Below are 20,718 nucleotides of genomic sequence, written 5' to 3' on the forward strand. Positions count from 1 at the left end.
GGGAGGGGGAGGATGTGTTCCAAGTGTTAATTAAATGGCAAGGACTAGGAAATGACGAGGCGACATGGGTAGACGTAGCTGACATGCACGGACACTTTCCTTATTTTAGCCTTGAGGACAAGGCTGTTTTGACCGGTGGAGCAGTTGATACACAATGGAGAGTTTATAAGCGTGGAAATAGAGAGGTGGTTTGGCCTGCAAATTCGACGGAGTAAAGAAGGGGAAGCGGTTGCAAGATTATCTCGACTATAGTTGTTAGCATATTTAATTTGTTACATGTATTTGCATATTAGTTTGTTGCTAGTATTCCTCATTCAGTTAATTGTAAAGTCTATATATATTGAAGAGCCCAAAGGACTGAGATCATCTTTGGGAAAAGTCAGTATATTGGACGACATAGTCGTAAGGCCTCTTTGGAGGATTTCTGCATTGTTACATTCTCTTTTCAATGAATAAAGTCGAGTTTCCCCTTTTCCATCTCCCTTGTTTTAGTAAATCTGTTGAGCACCTCTCGTGCTCTTCTTAATCGGTCGCCTTCACTCTATCACACTCATCCACAGATAACATTGCATTACAATAGAAGCATCGAGTTGGTGAATGAATTTAGGTTATCTTAGCAGTTTCATTGTCAAAATGTAGAACATTCCTGGATGAGATGTGATAATGAATCAAACCATTGTGATGAATGTAGTGTAATCCCCTTGCAATCCCAACAGCGATCTTCATTCTTTGGGATCATGACAAAGCCCGACTTGCCTTCACCTCTGTAAATGTGTATATAAGTACTATACATGAAGAAGCTAGGATACTATTTCACTACTTAAAGAATCAGCCAACCGTAAAGAATATCATATAGGGACACCCGTTGAGCCGGCTCATACACCAGGCAACCCAGGCCATCGTCATCCATATAATAACCAACTAGTTGAACCACGTTTTCGTGTTTCAGACTAGATACTGTTGAGACCTACAAAATCAAGGTGCACAAGCCATTCCAAATCTGATTATAAACTTTTTCATGATTTTTCATCCACATAGCATAGCCAAACCAACCAACCAATGCTATAAACTTATCCTTTGGCATGTGGCTGGGAATTTGAATTGTTGCTTCTTCTTCTCCACTTTGCATCACTCCATAGAATACACTTTTTCCTCTGTGTAAGGAATTCGAACAACTGGGATTTTCTAAGGAATGGAAGGGACATAAATTGGCAGCATATTAATAGTATGATCCACTCGGATGGCCTTTGATAGCGTATCGACTTCAACCTCATTCTCATCCATTGATGTTGATCCTGTCTCACCATAGCCAAGCTAAAGATGAATCATCACATTTGTTGATTGTTTATACATAACAAAGAATTCACTTTTTCCAAATGGTATAACACTTGAATCATCAGTAATGTCATTTGTTTCAGCTAATGGAGAGGCAGGGACATGGACATCAACTTTCACCTCATTGACATCCTTATGTGTTGATCCTGTATCATCATAGGAAACATTTTTACATCGAAAGAATTCACTTTTACCGGATGGTACAACTATGTTCCGAAATGGCCAAAATTGTAATTTTTGTGATCTCGTCCCTTTACTCTCCTGTTGTTCGAGAGCTAACTCAAGTTGCGCCACAACTCGACTCATTGTGAGTCTCTTCTTTGGATCATGATGCAAACATCTTTTAACAACGCCAACAAATGTCTTGAGGCAAATTTCTGAGATATCTCCCTTCAAATATGGATTTACAATCTGCCCAGCTTTCCCATTTCGAATTTTTTCTTGAGCCCACGTGCTCATACACAGCTGATCCTCGTCAAGCCTATGCTCCACCGCGGGTCTCCCACTCAATACCTCCAATAATATTACCCCAAACGCGTATGTGTCGCTTCCTTTTGTGAGTCTACCCGTGGTGAAATAACTAGGATCAAAATATCCAAATGAACCCTTAACATGAGTGGTGACATGAGTTTGTGACATATTATGGCCTAAATGTTTGGCCAATCCAAAATCTGAAACCTTAGCTGTGAAATCATGATCCAAAAGGATATTAGTAGGCTTGACATCACGATGTATGATAGAGCAACCCGAGTGAAGATGGTCAAGACCTCGCCCAGCTCCAATACATATCTTAAGTCGTTCATTCCACGAGAGTGACGTACCTAGATTGTAGAGGTGATCTGCCAGTGTTCCATTAGACATGTAGTCATAAACGAGAATCATCTCGCCCTCCTCATCGCAGTACCCAATAAGAACGACTAGATTATAGTGTCGGAACTTACTTAGTGTTTCAATCTCCGCCACAAACTCTGTCCGCCCTTGCCCTTGATCCCGGTTTGATGCTAGCCGCCGCATTATCGCCACAAGAACAGTCCTATTGTTGTAGACTTCAGCAAAACCACCCTTTCCAATCACATAGTCGTCACTAAAGTCTCCGGTGGCTGATTGGATTTCAGCAAGTGAAAATCGACGGCAGAGTTTTTCAACACAAGTTGGTGTTAACGACACCAAGTAGCTGAGACAAAACAGCCCAACCACTATGGCACCAAAGGATAGTCATCTTGACTTGGTCTGAAGTATTAAACACAACCAAATTGGAGTGTAATACAATTATTATGGCCCACAATTTTATGCACATCCCATTTTAACAACTCTTTTACAACTTATAAGCTTTTCTTTTATTTATCACATTTATTTCTCGAAATTTGGAAATTAACAATTATTGAACCAAATATCAAAATTTATAATAAGTGCTAATCAATAGTTATTGAAATGAAATGTGAGAAGAATATAATGAACATAAGACATTTACACAATTGAGCATTCAACTTAGAGAAAGACTAGTATTAAATCAAAATATAGAACAGCTTTATTATGTGAACGATTTTACAATAAATCACTACTACAAAACTTGTCAGCTCCCCTATTCTTTCCTGTGTGTAGAAATCATAGATATTATGTAACAGTTTGGTTAAAGGCGTTCCTGCATTTCTTGCCAATCTTTGAGCAGGTTTCGATTTCAATCTAACACCTTGTCACAACTCCAACTTGCAACAGCAGCGACACAAATATCGTTGCCATCTGTCAAAACCTTGAGGTCAGGTCGCCACCGGCTTCATCTCTCACGCTTGAACTAGTTTCGCCAATGTTACCATATCTAAGATCTTGACGTCCAGTGTGTCGTCAACTTTCACAATTCCATCAGTTCCATCAATGCCAATAAGCTTCCCAGTGGCCCCACGGTGTGCACCTCCCATGATCTTAATCTTGTCCATCTTCCTTGGTGGCACTACCTCAATTTCATTGGGAAGGGCAGTCACCACATCACCACTACCGCTTGATCCAAGAGCTATCTTAGACGAGCCATCCTAGAAAATTAGAAAAGCAGTACCTTAAGTAACAGCAGAAGAACAAACAAGCCACCAAATGAATATTCACGAATGACCAAGGTTCCCTGATGTACCACCGGGGTGTCAACTAGTATCATTTATTTCGGAGATAACAAAATTTAAGAATGACATAACTGATGCAAGCTAGCTAATGAAAGAATAGATACCGGGAGCACTTCTTTTATAACTCCTGGAGTAGTGTCATCACCAGGCCTACGAACGTTGACCAAAATATCAGGCAGGAACCAAGGCCCTTCATTGTCTGCACCTGCAATAGAGCAGTTCCATATATTGTGACAAAATAAAACACAATTGCAAGAACCAAATAAATAAGCGCCAAAAAACAATTCTGCATAAGAGAGAGGTATAACACAGACCTACAACAGGTGACATCATATCCAGGCCACCACTTCCAGGTGTCATCGGTTGCCCACCAGGTGTCCCTGGTAAATATGCAGAACTTGGTGTCATCGGAGGTTGCCCACCAGGAGTAGAGGGCAAGTATGGACTTGGAGCATTTGCTGAAAAAATAACACAATTTCAAGTCAAATCAGAGTCTTACAATTGTGTAGGAGTGTAATATGATGAGAGTAATATTGAATTACCATAAGCAGAGCCGCTATCTCTCGGTGTGCCTGCCTCATTGTAATTGTTACTTGGGGTATTTGTCCAACCAGAACCAGGTGTAGGTGCTTCATATGCTCGTGAAGGAGGACTTCCTGGCTGATAATATTAAAGAAATTATTATGTCAAGAGATGTAGTGCACTGGAGAGAACATTAAAATGCACCAAGATACCTGATATTGTGGACTTGTGCCCCAAGAACCAGGATTTCCATCTTCCCAGTTGTCCCTGATATTTCATCATTCGAGTTCCATTAACATACAATTGAGGGCAAGGATGATTCAAATTACTAAGCAAGTAGACTGCAACTGTGAAAATTTTAATTTCCTTGAAAGCCCATAGCTTTTAATCAAGGTTTACACAGGTTATAGCATACCTAACATACAGCTTCATATTTGTCTACCAATACTAAAAGTTTAGACAGGCTACAGAATAGCCAACATAGATTTAGATTCCCAATAAGATTCATTACTTATAACACACATCCTCATGAGAGATAAAACAGTTATTATTTCTTGATGGGAGCAATAAAATTAGATGCATTCCAAACTTCACACATGTATACTTTGATAGAGATGCATTTTCTTTCAGGAAAGAATACCTTGGTGGACTCATCGGTGTATAAGGATTCCATGCTCGGTCACGCATAGGTGTCCTCATACCGTCATGGTAAGGAGTTACTGCACGAGAATTATGGAGAAAAGGAAATCAGCTGATAACCACAAAAAAATGCATTTATGACCAAGAAAATGACCTATGATAAAACATACCTCCGGAGTCCCTCATAGGAGTCATATACGGATGCAGAGGAGTGCGAGAAGGATGCATCGGGGTCTCACTTCCCATACCATATCTGGAGGTTTCCCTGGAGAAGAGAGCAAACAAGAGCTTAAAATCTAAGGACCTAAAAAATTTAAAGACCTACAAAATTTCTAAGTGATCTCTCTTACCTGGATGGCGTAACATTGACATTATCTGAAATTTGACTACGATCAACTGCAAAAGGTAAGATCATCACTAAACACTGTGATGCAAATGAAAAAGAAAAAAGCTCAGGTAAACCATTTCTCAGCAGGGTAACTTGCCTGCAACAACCTTCATCTGCGATTCCAATTCAATCCGAACTGTGGAACCTTTGACATCTTTAACACGCCCCTTGCAACCTTTGTAATGGCCAAGACGAATTTTCACTGTGGCTCCGATTAAAGCATCATGACCTCTTCCACCACCTCTTCCTCCAACTGCTTGGTCAAAATTTTCAACTCATGAGAAGGCACAATAAACTTTACACGGAACACATGAAAAATGTGATATGGAGACAACCACATTAGTTGTATAACATTGGTAACATTGGTACGGCCACCATGACCACCATGACATTGGTATGAGCTTTAATAAATCTGATACTATAAATTTATGCAAATACTATTACTTACAATTGTTACGGCCACCATGACCACCATGACCACCTCTAGGTGTTCTCATGGGAGAGGGGGGAACAAGTGGTGGGGTTCTCAGATGGGAAAATCTTGATGTCAAGGAATTACCCTGCATAAAAGGCATTGTCAATAGATGCAACCAAGCAAATGACCAAATAGCATGTCAAATGGGAGCTTGAGAAAACTGTTAAGATTCATACATTCCTATCACCATTCGCCCGTGATCCACCAACCATCATACAAGACTCAGATTTTACGCAAATAAAGCCAGCATGCTCAAGGTGATGCCGATCATATATAAACAAAACTCCTTTGTAGATATGTTCAACTGGACCTTGTTTCCCCTGGAATGTGGCAAAATAATTAAGGAGTAAGCAACTGAATAAAAGGAACCAGGAAACAATAGCACAATAGTTTCGCAAACTGCACACAGAATCAAACATCCTCAAGTAACAGCAAATAAAGTTGCAGACGCACCCTACATGGACCATCAAGAATTTTAACAATGTCTTTCGCAGACAATGTATTCTTGTACCGATCTTTAGCAAAAATCTTCTTGTCAACCTTGTATTTTATCTCTCTTAACCTCACAAGAGCAACATCAGGTCTCTCTGGAACACCCTTAAGAACCTGAATTGCAGCCAAACAAGTTAGGACAACAAACCAATAGTTTTCAACTATCACTAAGTTCTTGTTTTGGGACACTCACCTGTAAAGCTTCACTCTCAACTCGTATAATCACACCAAAACTATTATCACTGCACAAAATTATTCCCAGTCAGCAAAACCTAGAAGGGGAAAATAAAAAAATGAAACTGTGACAAAAATAAAAACAAAACTTACTCGAGCAGCACAAGGTCATGAAGCTCATAATCACCAATCCTAGTTACACCGGACGTTACTTCAGAGCTCTCCACAACATTGTCCGCAAAGACACGGATCTAGAGAAAAACAAATAGCAATTACATTAGCACATGCTCAAACAAAACTAAGTAGCACTCCATTTGTCCCACCTCAAGTGATTCGTATTCCTTTTTGGGCTGTCCCAAAATAAAATGACGCAGTTCCTTTTTTGGCAAAAATTAACACCCTTTTATCTCTACTTTTGTCCTCTCTCCTACTTTATTCTCTGTTTAAACAACTAAGCAACACTTTCTAAATCTCGTGCCCAAAAGGAGCAGCTCACTTGAGGCGGACGGAGGGAGAATATAATAGAAAAGATAGTGGCGTACAAGTTCCTTAGTTGTGTCTGAGACCAAGTTCACCACATGGCCTTCAACTGAAACCACCATACCAGTTGCACCCTCTGTAGCACCAGACACAACCTTTACATGATTCCCAGGTTCGAAGTACTTGCAAAGCTCTTTGTCACTTATAGCAAGAGTTTTCTGAAATCAACAGATCAAACACAGTAAAACTCTTTGCACTAATTGCCATGATTTGATAAGGGGTTTGAGATATTACATGAAAAAAAAGTATATCAAATTTACTTACTGGAAGGCCCTTTTCATTTGGTTTAATATGCACAGTATCTTCCTCAACTTTCTCCACCCATCCTTTCAGATTTCTAAGATCTCCCTTGACAACTATAACCCTATCACCCTTCATAAAATGACCTTTCTTTCTGTTTGCAAAGAGTGTGGACAAACCTGACATGTCCCCATCCCCAGTTTCACCAGGTTGCCTAAATTTCTCAAGTTCATCAAAGGTTGGTTGCACATTCTGAGTGCTGAGTGATTTTAACGATACATTTTTATACAAGAAACCATCCTTGAACAGCATCCCTTCAATTTTTTCAAAATAATCACCAGTAGCTGGATCTCGTCTACGTTCCACTCGTATATGCAGCTCTCTGGAATTAAGAAGTTAAATGATATTACAAAAGTGTCAATAGAATTGGGGGTGAGATAAATGAAAGAAAAGAACTTAGCAACTATACCTAGCTTCATCAATGTTCATAAACCGTGCAGGGGGAGTAAATGCCTTCTTCTTGGGGACTTCCCTCCCTTCCTGAAATCATGCTGACACCTTGTTACCAAAAAGTCATTCGTAAAACTTATATGTTAACTCTTCTCCGGATATACATATTTAAATTGATAGTATTAATATCATCAATATGTGCAATAATTATGAGTGGCTAGGAGAAAAAAAATTACTGCTCTTGAATATTCGTCAAAAAAAACAAGGAAATAATGTAATTAACATTGAAGAATAGAATAAAAGAGAGCCTTCATTTTAGCCCAGTCAGTCTCGGGCATAATGAAACCCAACAAGAAATTACAAACACATACCAATTTGTTAGACAAGGCCTGCAAATCAATCCTAGGAATTACTTTCACAGTCGCTCTCAGCCGCACATTGTCCACATCAACAACCTTGCATTTCAGAAAGCAAAGTCTCACATATATTCCAACAAACCAAAGAAAAATGACATATAAAAGAAACAAAGGTTCCAACAACGATATATACCTTTGCAAGATCCCCTTTATATGTACCAATCTTCATTCTGACCCAGGTATCCCTAGAAATGTCAATTACTTTGCTTTCAACCGATAGAACATCAGTCATCTCCTTGATAGGGACGAGCATTATTTTACCGGAACTAAATATATTACGCATACCCTTAATAGCCTACAGTGGACCACGCAAAAAAAAAACTTGTTTATCACCCAAACTACACCACAACTCGAATAATTTATGATCACAAACTCAAGACTTGTACAGCTACAACAGAAATATAAAGGATTTCAACTGATATACCTCCTTCACATGTGCCTCTTTATCTGCCTCTATGTATATATAATTTTTTAGATGATCAAGTGCTACAGCAGATTTTATTTGCAATTCAGATCCTCTATCAATGCACTTCTGCATAAGGCAAACAGCCACCTCTCTTTCACGACCAATCTGCAGAGCACAATAGGTGAATTAAATTAGACAATAAAGAACTCAAATTGCTTTTTATTAACTCTTTTAAGCTATTTCCAGTTATAATGGAACCTCCCAATATCATACCGCACATTTCACCATCCATAATTTGGGATCCCTAATAGAAGGCAGTAGAGCTTGCTGTTCTACATCTGTTGCCTCCTCGTCATATTCAACATTAAGGCTCCTTGCATATCTTTCCTGAATTCTTCTCTCAATCTCCTCAACATCCTCTTGCTCATCCTCACGTGGAAGCAGCGGACGGCGATGGATTCGTCTTTCATCCTCATCAGGTATATCAGCTCCCGGATCAATGAAATCTGCATATCAAGGCAGACACAAAAACATAAAAATATGTATGACAATAGCGTCAACAAGTAAAATGCAAGAATGATAAGATTTCAAATAAACTACTTAGTAGGAAGTGATACAGATCCTAAAAGATTATTTAAGACACAAGACGTCTTTTTTAGAGTTCCAGTTCCAACTTCCAAGGCATATTTACAATTAGTGATCTCAACATTGATTGTGAGGACGGCTGCTCAGAGGAGCAAAGCACAGAGAAAGTTGAGAGATTAGGATGCATACTAGCAGCACATAGGGCCAACTACGTCCAGGGAATAACCCATATGTGATTAAATTCTCATACATAGGAAGTAAATCACAAGAAGCAAGGCAGTAAAACTAGTAAGGGATCTACTTGTTTCCTGCAATAAAAGTAGGGCTCTAAATCTGGGAAAATAAATACTCCTAGAAGCCAAAACAAAATCAAACTATCAAGCAATCCAGCTCTAAATAGTCAAAGCATTCTACATTCACAAAATCTGCACTCAGCTATGAGATGGCAAGAATTTGGAAGGGGCAAAATTGAACGTTTCAGACTGGGAAGGCTGCATTTTTGTTATTGGTTTGTTCCACCATTCAAACCAAATCGTCTTTGCCATTTAGTAACATATTCATGAAACGATCCTATCCCCCCAAACTCAAATAATGGAATTACATATACCAGTATAAGTTCATGAAATTACGCGCAAGGATGCAAAATAGAAGATCCCTACGTCCCAAGCATCATACCACCTCTCCATAATTTTCCAATTTCCAACCACAATTGGCAAATTAACAAAATACCAAAATCGAAATCCACAATGAACTCAATAGCCAAGCAAGAAAATAAATGAAGAACCATACTAACCGTCATCCCCTTCCTCTTCCTCCTCTTCCTCATCGGAATCAACCTGCGCTTCCAAATCAAAAAAATTGGAGGCACCCCCCTTATGGCGCTTCCCTCCTCCTCCTCCTCTTCTTCTGCCACCGCCTCCTCCACCGCCATAATCCTCATCGTCATCGTCGTCCTCTTCCTCCTCGTCTTCCTCCGCATCGTCGTCGATGAAATCCGATGCATTCCGCTTCCTTTTGACCTTCCCTCCATCGCTGTATCCGTCGGCCTCGTCATCCTCTTCATCAACGCCGTCGAACTCGTCGTCGTCATCGACGTCGTCCTCGTAATCATCTCTGCGGCGTGGCATCGCTATCGGCAATTAAAATTCTCCGCGAGTGAGGATCGAAAGCTTGTGATTTGATGGAATGTGATTTGGGGAGAGTGTGGATGTGAGGTATTTAAGTTCTTCAGAGATATTGCTTGAGAGTATGTAAGAGAGAGAAAAAAAAAAGCCCTAGAACCAGGCGCGGTGAAGAAGAGGGAAAAAATCTATCTATAACCATATAGTAAAAAACTTACGAATTTTGGTCTAAATTTGAATATTTATGAATTCTAGGTATGAATTTGAATTATCCTAGATTTAGGAGTGACTATTTATTAAAAATAAATTTTGATAAATATTTAAATAAATATTTAATATTGTGATAATAATTTAGGGTAATTTTTAAATAAATTTGAATTAATATTTAAGTAAATAATTAATGGGGTGGTTACAATCAAATTCATTTAATTCAGTTGATTTATATTTTAGCCTCAACTTTTGTATACGTACGTTTTTATCTCGTAACTTACATGTCATCAAGAATTGTAAAGAGCACATTATTAAAAAAGTTGATGGCCAAATTTTTTAAATCAGTATTTCACTTAAAAACAAGTCAAATTATTAAAAAAGTTGATGGCCAAATTTTTTAAATCAGTCATTTCACTAAAAAAACAAGTCAAAGTGTCAAACTATAAATTAATAATGATTCTCTATCTTAAAATTTTTATGCTTTTGGAAACCTACTTAAAGACATTGTTTTTTTTTTAAATGAACAATAATGATTCTCTATTTATTCTCACGATGACTTAAAATCCTAACCTATTGGATTAAGAAAAAAAGTTTTATCAACTCAGTTGCACTTTATCGTCTTCTTATTTTAGCATGTTTATTGCGCGGAATGTGTTCAAATAAACAATAAGTCTAATTTTTGTAATTAAAAATTAAAGATAATTTATAGTAGAAATATATAAGAATAAATAGAATATATAAGAAAAAATGAGAGAATTCTAGAAGTGAAAAAGAATAGGATGAAAAGTTTAGAACAAATACATATGTAGTCTATATATATGTCTGTTGTAAATATTTGCACTATTATATGTTAAGTTTTGAAAGTTTAGTTTTTTTTAGTTTTCAAATTCAAGTAATGAAAAAGTGATATATGAAATTAGTTTTTGTAAAATTAAATGAACCGTGCATCGCACGGGAGTAGACACTAGTTGGTAAAATCCGAGACGATACTAATAATCATATTTTATTCTGTTTTAATTATATTATATTAGTATTATATCATTCCCAAATTATATTTGAGTAATCTTTAATCCCCTCGGATTAACAAATTTGGTTCATTTTTAGTGATAATTAAAACACTATTTAATCTTCTCGGATGATCAATATCTAAGAATTGATTTGATTTGATTTGCCTTGCAAATTTAGGGTTTCGTAAATTGAATAGTATATGGTACATGTAGTGCAATCAATATGTAAAGGAAAAACTAATTTCGTGAACATAATGTTTGGAGTTTTTACCGCATTTATATTGAGATTTATCTTCATTCCCTATTTAAAAAATTTAGTTTATGGATTTATTTTGTAAATATACATGCTAATTTATCTGTAGTACAGTGGATTTAATCTTAGACATTAATTCAACACATACAGAATAATCAAGTTTTAAAAGTTATAAGCATGAACAAAAATTTATAGTCTAAATTACAACTTCGTACATGCATAAAAAAAAATGAACTTTTTAGAGCCCAACTATACATGGGATTCATAACTCTTTTAGCAGTATTAGATTACAATTACAATGTGATATGCATTATTGTCGTCCAAAACTCACAACAAATGTCTCAATTAAATGCACTACAAATTCGTCTAATATGCCCATTTGATCCCAACTTCACGCCAATCCGACCCATTCTCACCATCGCCCTAGCAAAATCTTGTGCAAATTGCGAGCCTTCGGCATACAAATCCACCACCTGTTTGGTCAAACGATCATCGTATAGTCTAGCATCCGATGCTAACACTGCAAACCCCTTCTTGATATTCCGCATAATTTGATCGTCGAATTTGTCCTTAGTCACTAGATCCATAGAGATTCTAGCATTAATATCTCCATTCTTCGGGCACATCCGTCTCAACTCCGGTAAAAATCTAGGACTAATCTGAGGATCCGAATCATTTGTCTCATTAAACTCATATAGTCTCTTCGGCATAAAGAAACATGCAGCCGTCCCAATGGTATGTGCTCCTATAATGCGTAAAGTGCATATTAATTAGCGCATATATAGATCAAAATTATAACGAATTGGTGTGAAATTGTACCGCTGAGGATAACAAGTTCTTGATTTGAAAGACCCTTATTTTTAAACTTGGACTTGAGGGTTTCAATTGAGTCATTAACATCAGGCATATCACTAGCAAGCTTTAGGGATGAAACTTTTCCATCTCTTCTTCCGGTTTCAACTGCATAATTTGGCCCTCTAGCCTGTAAATAAAATGAACATTAGTTTAATTTCATTAAATTATTACGTATATGTGTGGAAAATAAGGTATAAAACCATAAATATTGCACGACACAAGTCAAAAAAATGATATCACCATATCACCTTTTTTGCCATAAATTTCAAGCTATCTTCTCACACACTCTATTAATAACCATCTAAATATAAAAGATTATGCATAAATGACATCATAAATATCACCTCTCTTTGACTACTTACCAGAGCCACAGCATCTCTAGCGGCCATGGCGACGATGTCGGCGCACGACACAACCCCGGGACACTGAGTTTCAATCTCCTGTTTCGCTTTCTCAATCTGTTCAAAACCTCTTAAGCCTTCGTGTCCAAACGCTCTCCTCTCTGAGTCAGCTCCGTCCTCAATCAGGATTGAACCATCACAACCCTAATCACATGCACACACACATGTAAACATTGAAAATTATTTGTAGCCCTTATTAAATTGATGCTACCAAAATTAAGATATATTTGAGAGATAAGAAGCAAAATAGAGAGCTCCTACCAATATTTTTTCGATTGTCCAAAAATGAACTTATACATGCCAAAAGTGAAATCACGAAAACAGACCTCGACAAAGCAGTCGTGGAAATGGAGTCGTAGAAGAGCAGGGGGCATTGTTGGATCCTCGAGAGTAGCTTCACTCACAACAGATTTGACGATGGACTCCGCATCAGGGCATGTTTGGGAGTAGAATCCGATTTCAAGCTGCCCTTGTGTGATATTGATGAATAACAAAAGGAGCACAAGAAACAACAAACATATATTCTGTAAATTCATTCTTTCAAAAAAATTCAGGGAAGAAGATGGTGAATACTTGGGTTGAAAATTTATGAAAAATTTGCATGATTTAAATACGTGGGCAAGAGGTGGCTAACAGCCCCATGAATGCTTTTTTGTATTTTTGTGTAGTATTCAATCTAATTTCTAATTAGGTGGTTATTCTTATTCATGAATCTCCTATTTATATTTTTAATAAATCAATTGTATGTGTGATGCTATATTGCAATTTTCTTCTGTGGCACGTTAGCTATCAGATTTTGTATTTTTGCATTCGAATTGCACATAGTTTTCCACCTTACTTAAAGAAAATCTCAAGTAATTTTTGTAACATTTCATATATGCAAAGGAAATGGATAAATTTGGGCAATTTTTAGGAGGAAATTTGTGTGTTTTTTTTAATAATAAAAATAAGGGTAAATTGCATGTAAAGTTATGAATTTTTAAAATAGTTTGAGTTTTCCCGTATATTTTAAATGTTGAATGAAAAGTCATGAAAATTATTAGAATGTGTAAAATTTCCCATTCGACCAACCCGATAAATTTTCGACAAATTATTTATCCTATATGGCGCGTCGGAGACGTGAGTTGGCAAAACTCTACTAATTCTGATTGTTTATCTTCTATCTTTGCAATCTCTGACCCTGGATGTATCACAAATATACAAGTAGCACAAATGAAAACATACAGATCGAATTCAACACACAAATCGACATAAACATACATATTGAATCCCACAAATCGAATTCAACATAAAAGTAGCATTAATTTCACAATTCGAATTGTACTCTAAATTTATCATTTGCCAAGTCACATCTCCAGCGCGTCACATTGAATAAGTTTGTGTCGTAAGTCTATCAGACGAGTCGGATGAAAAATTTGCACAATTCGATAAAGTTCATGATTTTTTGTATTACTACCTCTGTCCCTGAAAATTTGATACATATTACCATTTCGGTCCGTCCCTGAAAATTTGATACACTTCACTTTTACTATATTTAGTAGTGGACCTCATATTCCACTGACTCATTCCTACTCACATTTTATTATAAAACTAATACTTTAAAAGTAGGACCCACATCTCACCAACTTTTTCAACTCACTTTCCATTACATTTCTTAAAACCCGTGTCGGATCAAAGTGTAGCAAATTTTAGGGGACGGAGGTAGTAACATTTTTTATGTTTAAAGACATAAAAATAAAAAGAAGTTGCGAAATTAATTGATTCAGAAATGGCGACCATAAATCCCGGCAACAAAACCAGCAGATTACACTCTCCCCACCACACCGCCTGCACCCGACTCCACCAGATCGCCGCCCTAGCTCTCGTCGCAGCCACTTTCTTCCTCACCAGACTCTTCGACCACTCCCTCGCCCCCTGCTCCTCGCCCTACCGCAAATCCAATCACTACACCGCCCCCGTTAGCCGCCTCAATTTGAAGATCTATGTGTACGACAAGGACGAGATCGATGGCTTGCAGCTGCTCATGTCCGGCCGCGATGGGAAGATTTCCGCCGACGCCTGCGTTAAAGGCCAATGGGGCACTCAGGTGACTTGATCGATTTGAATTCGGTAAAATTGAAGTAGCTATATACTTGTTTGATGCGAATTGTGTAAAATGTAAGCGAGGATTGGGTTCATGGTTGCCAACTACACCTCATCAATTAGTAGCTGATGAGGGCTGCTCTTGTACATGGTGTATTATTGAATGAATTTTCTGTCATTGGAGAGAATGCGAATCTGCTCTTTCAGAAGGAATACTGTAATCTGATTCATGTGTGTTTGAAATTTGAGGATTGTCAGTTTGAAAGATGATTCTAGGTGATAAGTTAGTGGTACTAATGGAATATGGTGATAAAATTTTCTCTAACAACTGTTAATAAATAAGTTCCCAAAGCTTTGGAGATTTAAATTTGTATGTTTCTTATAAAATTTGCTGAGCTTATGTCGGAGATGGATTAAATAACCAAAAAAAGATGCTAACATTTATGAGAAAAGATAGTTTGATGTATCACCTACTAAGAAAAGATTTGAAGATGGCGTTTTACTTTGGTCGGAGATTAGATTGGCAATATATAGCAGAGAATTTGAGTGATTATAAGTTCAACTTTAAACAAGTTTGAAGCCTTTATTATTTTTATCCAACTAAGTTATCTGTCTAATTATTGGCTTCCATTAGGTTAAAATACATAGGTTGCTGTTGCAATCAACATATCGGACTAGAAAGAAAGAGGAAGCAGATCTGTTCTTTGTTCCATCTTATGTTAAATGTGTTCGAATGATGGGTGGTCTTAATGACAAAGAGATCAACCAAACTTATGTCAAGGTAATAAATGCAACCCTTTGCAACTCTTTATGATTATCAGAACATGGGCACTTCACAAGAGATCATGAAACAATTGTTATATAAAGTAGCAATATTTGGTTTCAGGTTTTAAGTCAAATGCCATATTTCAGGTTATCTGGTGGCCGTAACCATATTTTTGTATTCCCAAGGTATGATTCTCTGATTAACGGTTATGGTTCTTCAATAAGAATTGCTCGCGTACCGTTCATGGGAGTGTAATACGTGTATGAAGACTTAAATTGGGTGTTTTGTCTAGCCATATGTTATTAATAGGTATACAAGAAACCAACGATGTTTGATGCCCAGCACTTATTGGTCCCTTGCTTAAGTCTTAATAAATCCCCGTTTATGAATTCTTCTCCTTATGAGTTGCAGATGCAGATTAATAGTAATACTTTTCTTATTCTTATGAGTGTAACTTAATAAATCTTTTGATGCTTTCCCTGTCTTAGTATAATAGAAACTGGAACCCATGAAAATGCTGAGATGGAGATTGAGCAAAGCTTTTATACTTTTTTGTTGTCTCTTTTACCTGTACGACCAGACAAAAGCGAAGTTATATTGTTTTTGATGTTTTACTCCATTGCAGTGGTGCTGGAGCTCACTTGTTCAAATCTTGGGCTACATATATAAATCGCTCAATAATTCTGACCCCAGAGGTACATCTTTATATTTAATGGTGCTTTTCTTCTTTATAATATTAATTTCTCTGTTGGCTTCTATTACGTGAAGTTATGTTTATAAAATGCCGAATATGAAAGACCAAAAATGGCTGTTTTTAAGCATAACTTGGAGCACCTTCACAGAGAGCCATTTCGAATTGCGACGCAATAGGACTTTTATACTTGTTAATACAGTAGTCGATTCATCATTAGCAAGTTATTGCATGCATTTTGTATGGAACTGGGAGTTCTTTTCTTTTGCATTTGGGTTCCACTTAGACTTGGTTTCAGAGATTTGTATAAAATCTTATAATATCAACATTTTTGCTACCTTTAATTGCAAGAAATTTGCTGATGACTGATGTATGTCTATATTTGTATCTTCTTGTTAATGCAGGGAGACCGGACAGATAAGAGAGACATTAGTGCCTTTAATACATGGAAAGATATCATCATACCCGGTAATATTGATGATGGGATGACAATTAATAAGCCCAGGCTTGTTGATCCTTTGCCTCTATCAAGGAGGATATATTTGGCAAATTACTTAGGTCGAGCACAAGGAAAGGCTGGTCGTCTTCGATTGATAGAACTTGCAAAGGAGTATCCTGATAAGGTACATCTTCCATTCTTCTTTCTGTCGACATCTTTCTTAATTTTTACCATCATCAATGTAAAATTCCCTAGGGAAAAAACTATGGAAGCGGTAGATCCGTACATGCTATCAGTAGCTTAATGGTCGGTGGATTTAGTGTTCCTTAATTAACATATGTCAAAAGACTTCTCACCTAACTCATATACCAGCGTTTCACATATCATTGAATTCTTCAAAATCCTTGCACACCCCGTCTATGCTCGTAAACAATGAAAAGAAAAAATAATCCCCTACCTCAAAGAAAAGGGAAAAATGAGAAGAGATCTTGACAGATGTTACTCAGTAGAAAATCTTGGTCAAAGTTGAATAAATATGCCAATAGTGTTGATTAAGAAAGCCACCACTAATCTAGCACATATGATAAAAAATTCCTTTCATTCTGATAATACTTGTGGAGATATCTACCCACAGAATAGTTGGCTTCTCTAGTTATCAAAGGAAATCCATTGCTTCTTGCACATTATTCTTGCCCTTGGTCGACTTCACCGTGGTTATAGTTAGTGTCAATGAACACTCATCTGAGAGCAACTTGTGTTCATTCCTTTAGAGAACCTTCACTTTTGTTACTACTATATTTTTTATATTCTGAATCATGGTTCCATTATCTCTGCAATAATTCCATCGAAAGATATGCATGTTGATTCCGTGAACAGTTGGAATCTCCAGTGTTGAAATTCAGTGGCCCAGAAAAACTTGGGAAGACAGATTACTTTCTACATCTGCGAAATGCGAAGTTCTGTCTTGCGCCACGTGGAGAGTCATCATGGACGCTTCGCTTCTATGAGTCATTCTTTGTGGTTCGTATAAACACTTTTCTGCTCTCCATGTGTATAATATTGGAGCTCATTGCTGCGGTTGTTTTGCACGGAACAGGAGTGTGTCCCAGTTATCCTATCCGATCAGGTAGAGCTGCCTTTCCAGGATGTAGTTGACTACTCTCAGATATCAATCAAATGGCCATCCACTCGGATAGGGACAGAACTTTTGGATTACTTAGAATCAATTTCAGGTCATACTCGCCTTCTCCCTGTTTCTCTCACGGACACCACTCTTACTATCGTCTAACAAGATTCCTGTATCTCACAGATGCGGAGATAGAAGAAATGATCACCCGAGGTCGGAAAGTGAGGTGCTTTTGGGTGTATGCTCCAGAGTCAGAATCATGCTCGGCTTTCAGTGGAATTCTTGGGGAACTTGAGAAGAAAGTGAGGCAATTCCATCAGTCAGTAGAGACGTTTTGGTTGCATAATGGAAGTTTGGTGAATAGAGATTTGGTGGAGTTTAGCAAATGGAAACCACCCATGCCATTGCCTTAGTTTGATGGTAAATATGCTTTTTAAAAAATCTTTTTTCCACTATTCGTTACACTTTCTTCACATTCATATTCACCCTTTTTAGAAAAAGAAAAAACAAACAAAAAAGAAAGGGTGGATGAGATTGTTTTTATAGATTTTTGTACTATTTTTTATGTTTATGCCAGTCCTTACATTGTCTATATTACATGTCCACAAATCCTATGGAAAACATTCATTGAAATTGTTAACTAAAAAAAGAGAAATGTAATGACTTACTATTACACAAATTTCACAAACCGGGCTAGATCCAATTAATATTGGGCCGGGCCTGGACTGGACTTATATTATATCTATGGATTAATTTTCTTTGATTTAACTCATGTTGTCTTTTTGAAAAGAATTATAAATAAAACAATTTAAATATCAATGTCAAATAAATGTAATATTTTCTAATTCTGCACGGTTTACCCAATAATATGGTTTTTAGGAAGTGAGGCGAGTAACAAATATTGATATGCCTAGTGTGAAAATTGAACGCTTTAATGATCCAATTTTAGTTTGAAGTTTGTAGTTTGTAGTTTGTAGTGAACATTAATTAGGAGAGTTGCATTTAATTACAATTCGATGCTTTAATATATCAAGTCTATTTATTACTAATATAGAATTAACTAGGAGAGTTGGTCTCTTCAACCTCAAACTGTTAATCACACTATAATATGAAAACTTGATGTAAACCTAACGTGATACAAATAAAATTTAATTATATTTATATTATCCAAAATTATTATGTAGGAAATTCAAAATAACGCCAAATATAACTTTTCTTAAAGCCTAATTCCTTTTCTGAATCAGAGTGTGAATGAATATAACTTACTCTCCATAAGGCTAAGAGCAATAGATATATAAAATTACCCAATCAAAATATAGTAGTACTATATAAATTTTTACATGCTCACATGCATTCACTTCAGAAGTTAACTGACAACATTAGATTCATATTCTCGAGAGTGGAATCTGTGTTCTTAAACAAAACTGCGCCTTCAAGTTTATATCTCACAAAAATACAATTTAGTTGGTGAAACGTTTCATCTCCCATCAATAAATTGAGGAATCGGTAATTCTTTCTTTGTGAGCTTAGTCGGTAAAAGATCACATTTTCAATCAATAAATTGAGGATTGGATAATTCTTGTGTGCATAACTCTAAAATAAAATAACAACATACTCTCCATTTTCAACATCAGAGCATGATTTTTAGAAAATTAAGAAATAAAGTTTTGATTGACGAAATATCGAAAAGGAACAATAAACAGAAGTGACAAAACCCAAGTTTCAATTAGATCAGAAGTGACCAGGCAAAATAAGTTGTAGACTACAGCAACAAGTCTCTGAGTCATGCATTATGTTATCATTTTCTTGATTTGTATTTGGAGTTAATAATTGGAATTGATAGCAACACCACAAGGTTGCTCCCAATTTTTTTTTTTACCATAGTTGCTCACATTACACTTTAAAATTTTTACACTATTTTTATAATTTTAAGTAAAGTTAAGTCTATTTTTATATTTTTAAAATTTGGAGTCATTTTACATCTTTTATAAAAGTTCATTCCATTTTTCTAGATTTTTGAAAATTTAGACATTTTTAGAAAAAATTTGTACCAAAAACTTAATCATTGGTTTCGTTACACTTCTTAAAAAGGGAAAAAGGGAAAGAAAATGGACATTTTTCCAATTTAAATCACAAAATTGGACTAGTAATTAATTTTTAAAGTATATCAAAAAGTATCTCTACATTTCTATTTTTGCAGATCAATTAAAATTTTAAAATTCTCATCGTTGTGGACCTTGATATGATATAATGGTTGGATTTTGACAATGACAAGTTTAAGAACAATATTATGATATACTTACATGTCAATATTATTCTTTTAGAACATTTAAGTAAGATGGGGAATTAACCTTACCTCATAAATGCTTAGTGATCAATTATTTAAAAGCTTCATAATACACATGAAATGGTAGGAAAAAAATGTAAGTTATAAATAAACCATATTTCCCATCTAACCATTGATCCCTAACTATGGTTTATGATACCAAACATAATTGAAAAGACTATACCTAACCATATTCTCTCTACCAAAAATACTTGAATGGAATAACATTAGCTTTATAAAAGAGCACCAACACAATGCATATGACCAAAGAATTAAGTTTTAACACAAGATTGCAGTTACAAACTCATATTCAATGCATCATTCTACAAAAGTTGATTGTCTAAATTGGAAAATATTCCTTGGGCATATATAGCCATTGGGATTGGCTGTATCTTAATTTAGACTTGGGTCCAATTATTTGGGACCATCACACACGATTGTATACTTTGTCATTCATCTTTAGCAATTGAAACCTTCCTATTACCAATTTGGTATATTGGTGTGACACCACCGTCCAACGCCTAGTGATTGGCTTGGCTCAGCCAAGAAAACATCCACTTGAACCAATCTATGGAGATTACATAATCCTCTAGTTACAATTGATGCATACTCTCACTCACACATGCAAGTTGGGTGACTCAAACTATACTAGTTAGAGGTGAAACGTC

At 36.4% G+C, this 20,718-nt stretch overlaps 4 protein-coding genes across 4 annotated transcripts; 1 reads left to right on the forward strand and 3 right to left on the reverse strand.

Moving 5' to 3' along the window:
* Positions 1-1,185: 1,185 nt before the first annotated feature.
* Positions 1,186-3,075, reverse strand: LOC125206574 (receptor-like protein kinase ANXUR1). Its single transcript, XM_089061538.1, has 3 exons — positions 3,026-3,075; positions 1,368-2,509; positions 1,186-1,295 (listed from the first exon to the last, which is right to left on the reverse strand). Exons 1-3 carry the CDS (start codon positions 3,073-3,075, stop codon positions 1,186-1,188), a joined length of 1,302 nt encoding a protein of 433 aa, XP_088917664.1.
* LOC125205935 (putative transcription elongation factor SPT5 homolog 1) lies at positions 2,841-10,061 on the reverse strand. Its single transcript, XM_048105154.2, has 22 exons — positions 9,567-10,061; positions 8,462-8,694; positions 8,207-8,353; positions 7,916-8,077; positions 7,738-7,821; positions 7,386-7,456; positions 6,941-7,298; positions 6,679-6,834; positions 6,290-6,387; positions 6,156-6,204; positions 5,924-6,076; positions 5,647-5,790; positions 5,444-5,555; positions 5,093-5,248; positions 4,958-5,003; positions 4,778-4,872; positions 4,609-4,687; positions 4,181-4,235; positions 3,989-4,106; positions 3,761-3,904; positions 3,551-3,651; positions 2,841-3,362 (listed from the first exon to the last, which is right to left on the reverse strand). Exons 1-22 carry the CDS (start codon positions 9,898-9,900, stop codon positions 3,117-3,119), a joined length of 3,141 nt encoding a protein of 1,046 aa, XP_047961111.1. The 5' UTR covers positions 9,901-10,061; the 3' UTR covers positions 2,841-3,116.
* A 1,528-nt stretch (positions 10,062-11,589) lies between these two features.
* On the reverse strand, positions 11,590-13,182 carry LOC125208305 (peroxidase 43-like). Its single transcript, XM_048107885.2, has 4 exons — positions 12,947-13,182; positions 12,582-12,764; positions 12,184-12,346; positions 11,590-12,109 (listed from the first exon to the last, which is right to left on the reverse strand). The coding sequence occupies exons 1-4, from the start codon at positions 13,154-13,156 to the stop codon at positions 11,706-11,708; spliced, it is 960 nt and encodes a 319-aa protein (XP_047963842.1). The 5' UTR covers positions 13,157-13,182; the 3' UTR covers positions 11,590-11,705.
* Positions 13,183-14,381: 1,199 nt separating this feature from the next.
* Positions 14,382-18,316, forward strand: LOC125203779 (putative beta-1,4-xylosyltransferase IRX10). The gene is made up of 8 exons (XM_048102221.2): positions 14,382-14,706; positions 15,337-15,483; positions 15,589-15,653; positions 16,094-16,163; positions 16,564-16,782; positions 17,475-17,618; positions 17,695-17,830; positions 17,908-18,316. Exons 1-8 carry the CDS (start codon positions 14,389-14,391, stop codon positions 18,135-18,137), a joined length of 1,329 nt encoding a protein of 442 aa, XP_047958178.1. The 5' UTR covers positions 14,382-14,388; the 3' UTR covers positions 18,138-18,316.
* Positions 18,317-20,718: the final 2,402 nt, after the last annotated feature.

This window comes from Salvia hispanica, chromosome 6, assembly GCF_029641045.1.
Source record: "Salvia hispanica isolate PSC_SH4W2 chromosome 6, Shi_PSC_v1, whole genome shotgun sequence".
In the NCBI taxonomy this organism is placed as follows: domain Eukaryota; kingdom Viridiplantae; phylum Streptophyta; class Magnoliopsida; order Lamiales; family Lamiaceae; genus Salvia; species Salvia hispanica.

Coding starts and splice junctions, on each gene's coding strand:
- LOC125206574 (XM_089061538.1), bottom strand. CDS start 3,075: ATGGCAACGATATTTGTGTCGCTGCTGTTGCAAGTTGGAGTTGTGACA. Junction 2,510..3,025: donor CAAGTTGGAGTTGTGACAAG/GTGTTAGATTGA, acceptor GTTTTGTCTCAG/CTACTTGGTGTCGTTAACAC. Junction 1,296..1,367: donor TGTTATACCATTTGGAAAAA/GTGAATTCTTTG, acceptor ATGGTGAGACAG/GATCAACATCAATGGATGAG.
- LOC125205935 (XM_048105154.2), bottom strand. CDS start 9,900: ATGCCACGCCGCAGAGATGATTACGAGGACGACGTCGATGACGACGAC. Junction 4,873..4,957: donor GTCAATGTTACGCCATCCAG/GTAAGAGAGATC, acceptor TCTCTTCTCCAG/GGAAACCTCCAGATATGGTA. Junction 4,688..4,777: donor TCCTATGAGGGACTCCGGAG/GTATGTTTTATC, acceptor ATTCTCGTGCAG/TAACTCCTTACCATGACGGT.
- LOC125203779 (XM_048102221.2), top strand. CDS start 14,389: ATGGCGACCATAAATCCCGGCAACAAAACCAGCAGATTACACTCTCCC. Junction 16,783..17,474: donor CAAAGGAGTATCCTGATAAG/GTACATCTTCCA, acceptor TTCCGTGAACAG/TTGGAATCTCCAGTGTTGAA. Junction 17,619..17,694: donor TCTATGAGTCATTCTTTGTG/GTTCGTATAAAC, acceptor TGCACGGAACAG/GAGTGTGTCCCAGTTATCCT.
- LOC125208305 (XM_048107885.2), bottom strand. CDS start 13,156: ATGAATTTACAGAATATATGTTTGTTGTTTCTTGTGCTCCTTTTGTTA. Junction 12,765..12,946: donor TCCACGACTGCTTTGTCGAG/GTCTGTTTTCGT, acceptor GCATGTGATTAG/GGTTGTGATGGTTCAATCCT. Junction 12,110..12,183: donor AGAACTTGTTATCCTCAGCG/GTACAATTTCAC, acceptor TACGCATTATAG/GAGCACATACCATTGGGACG.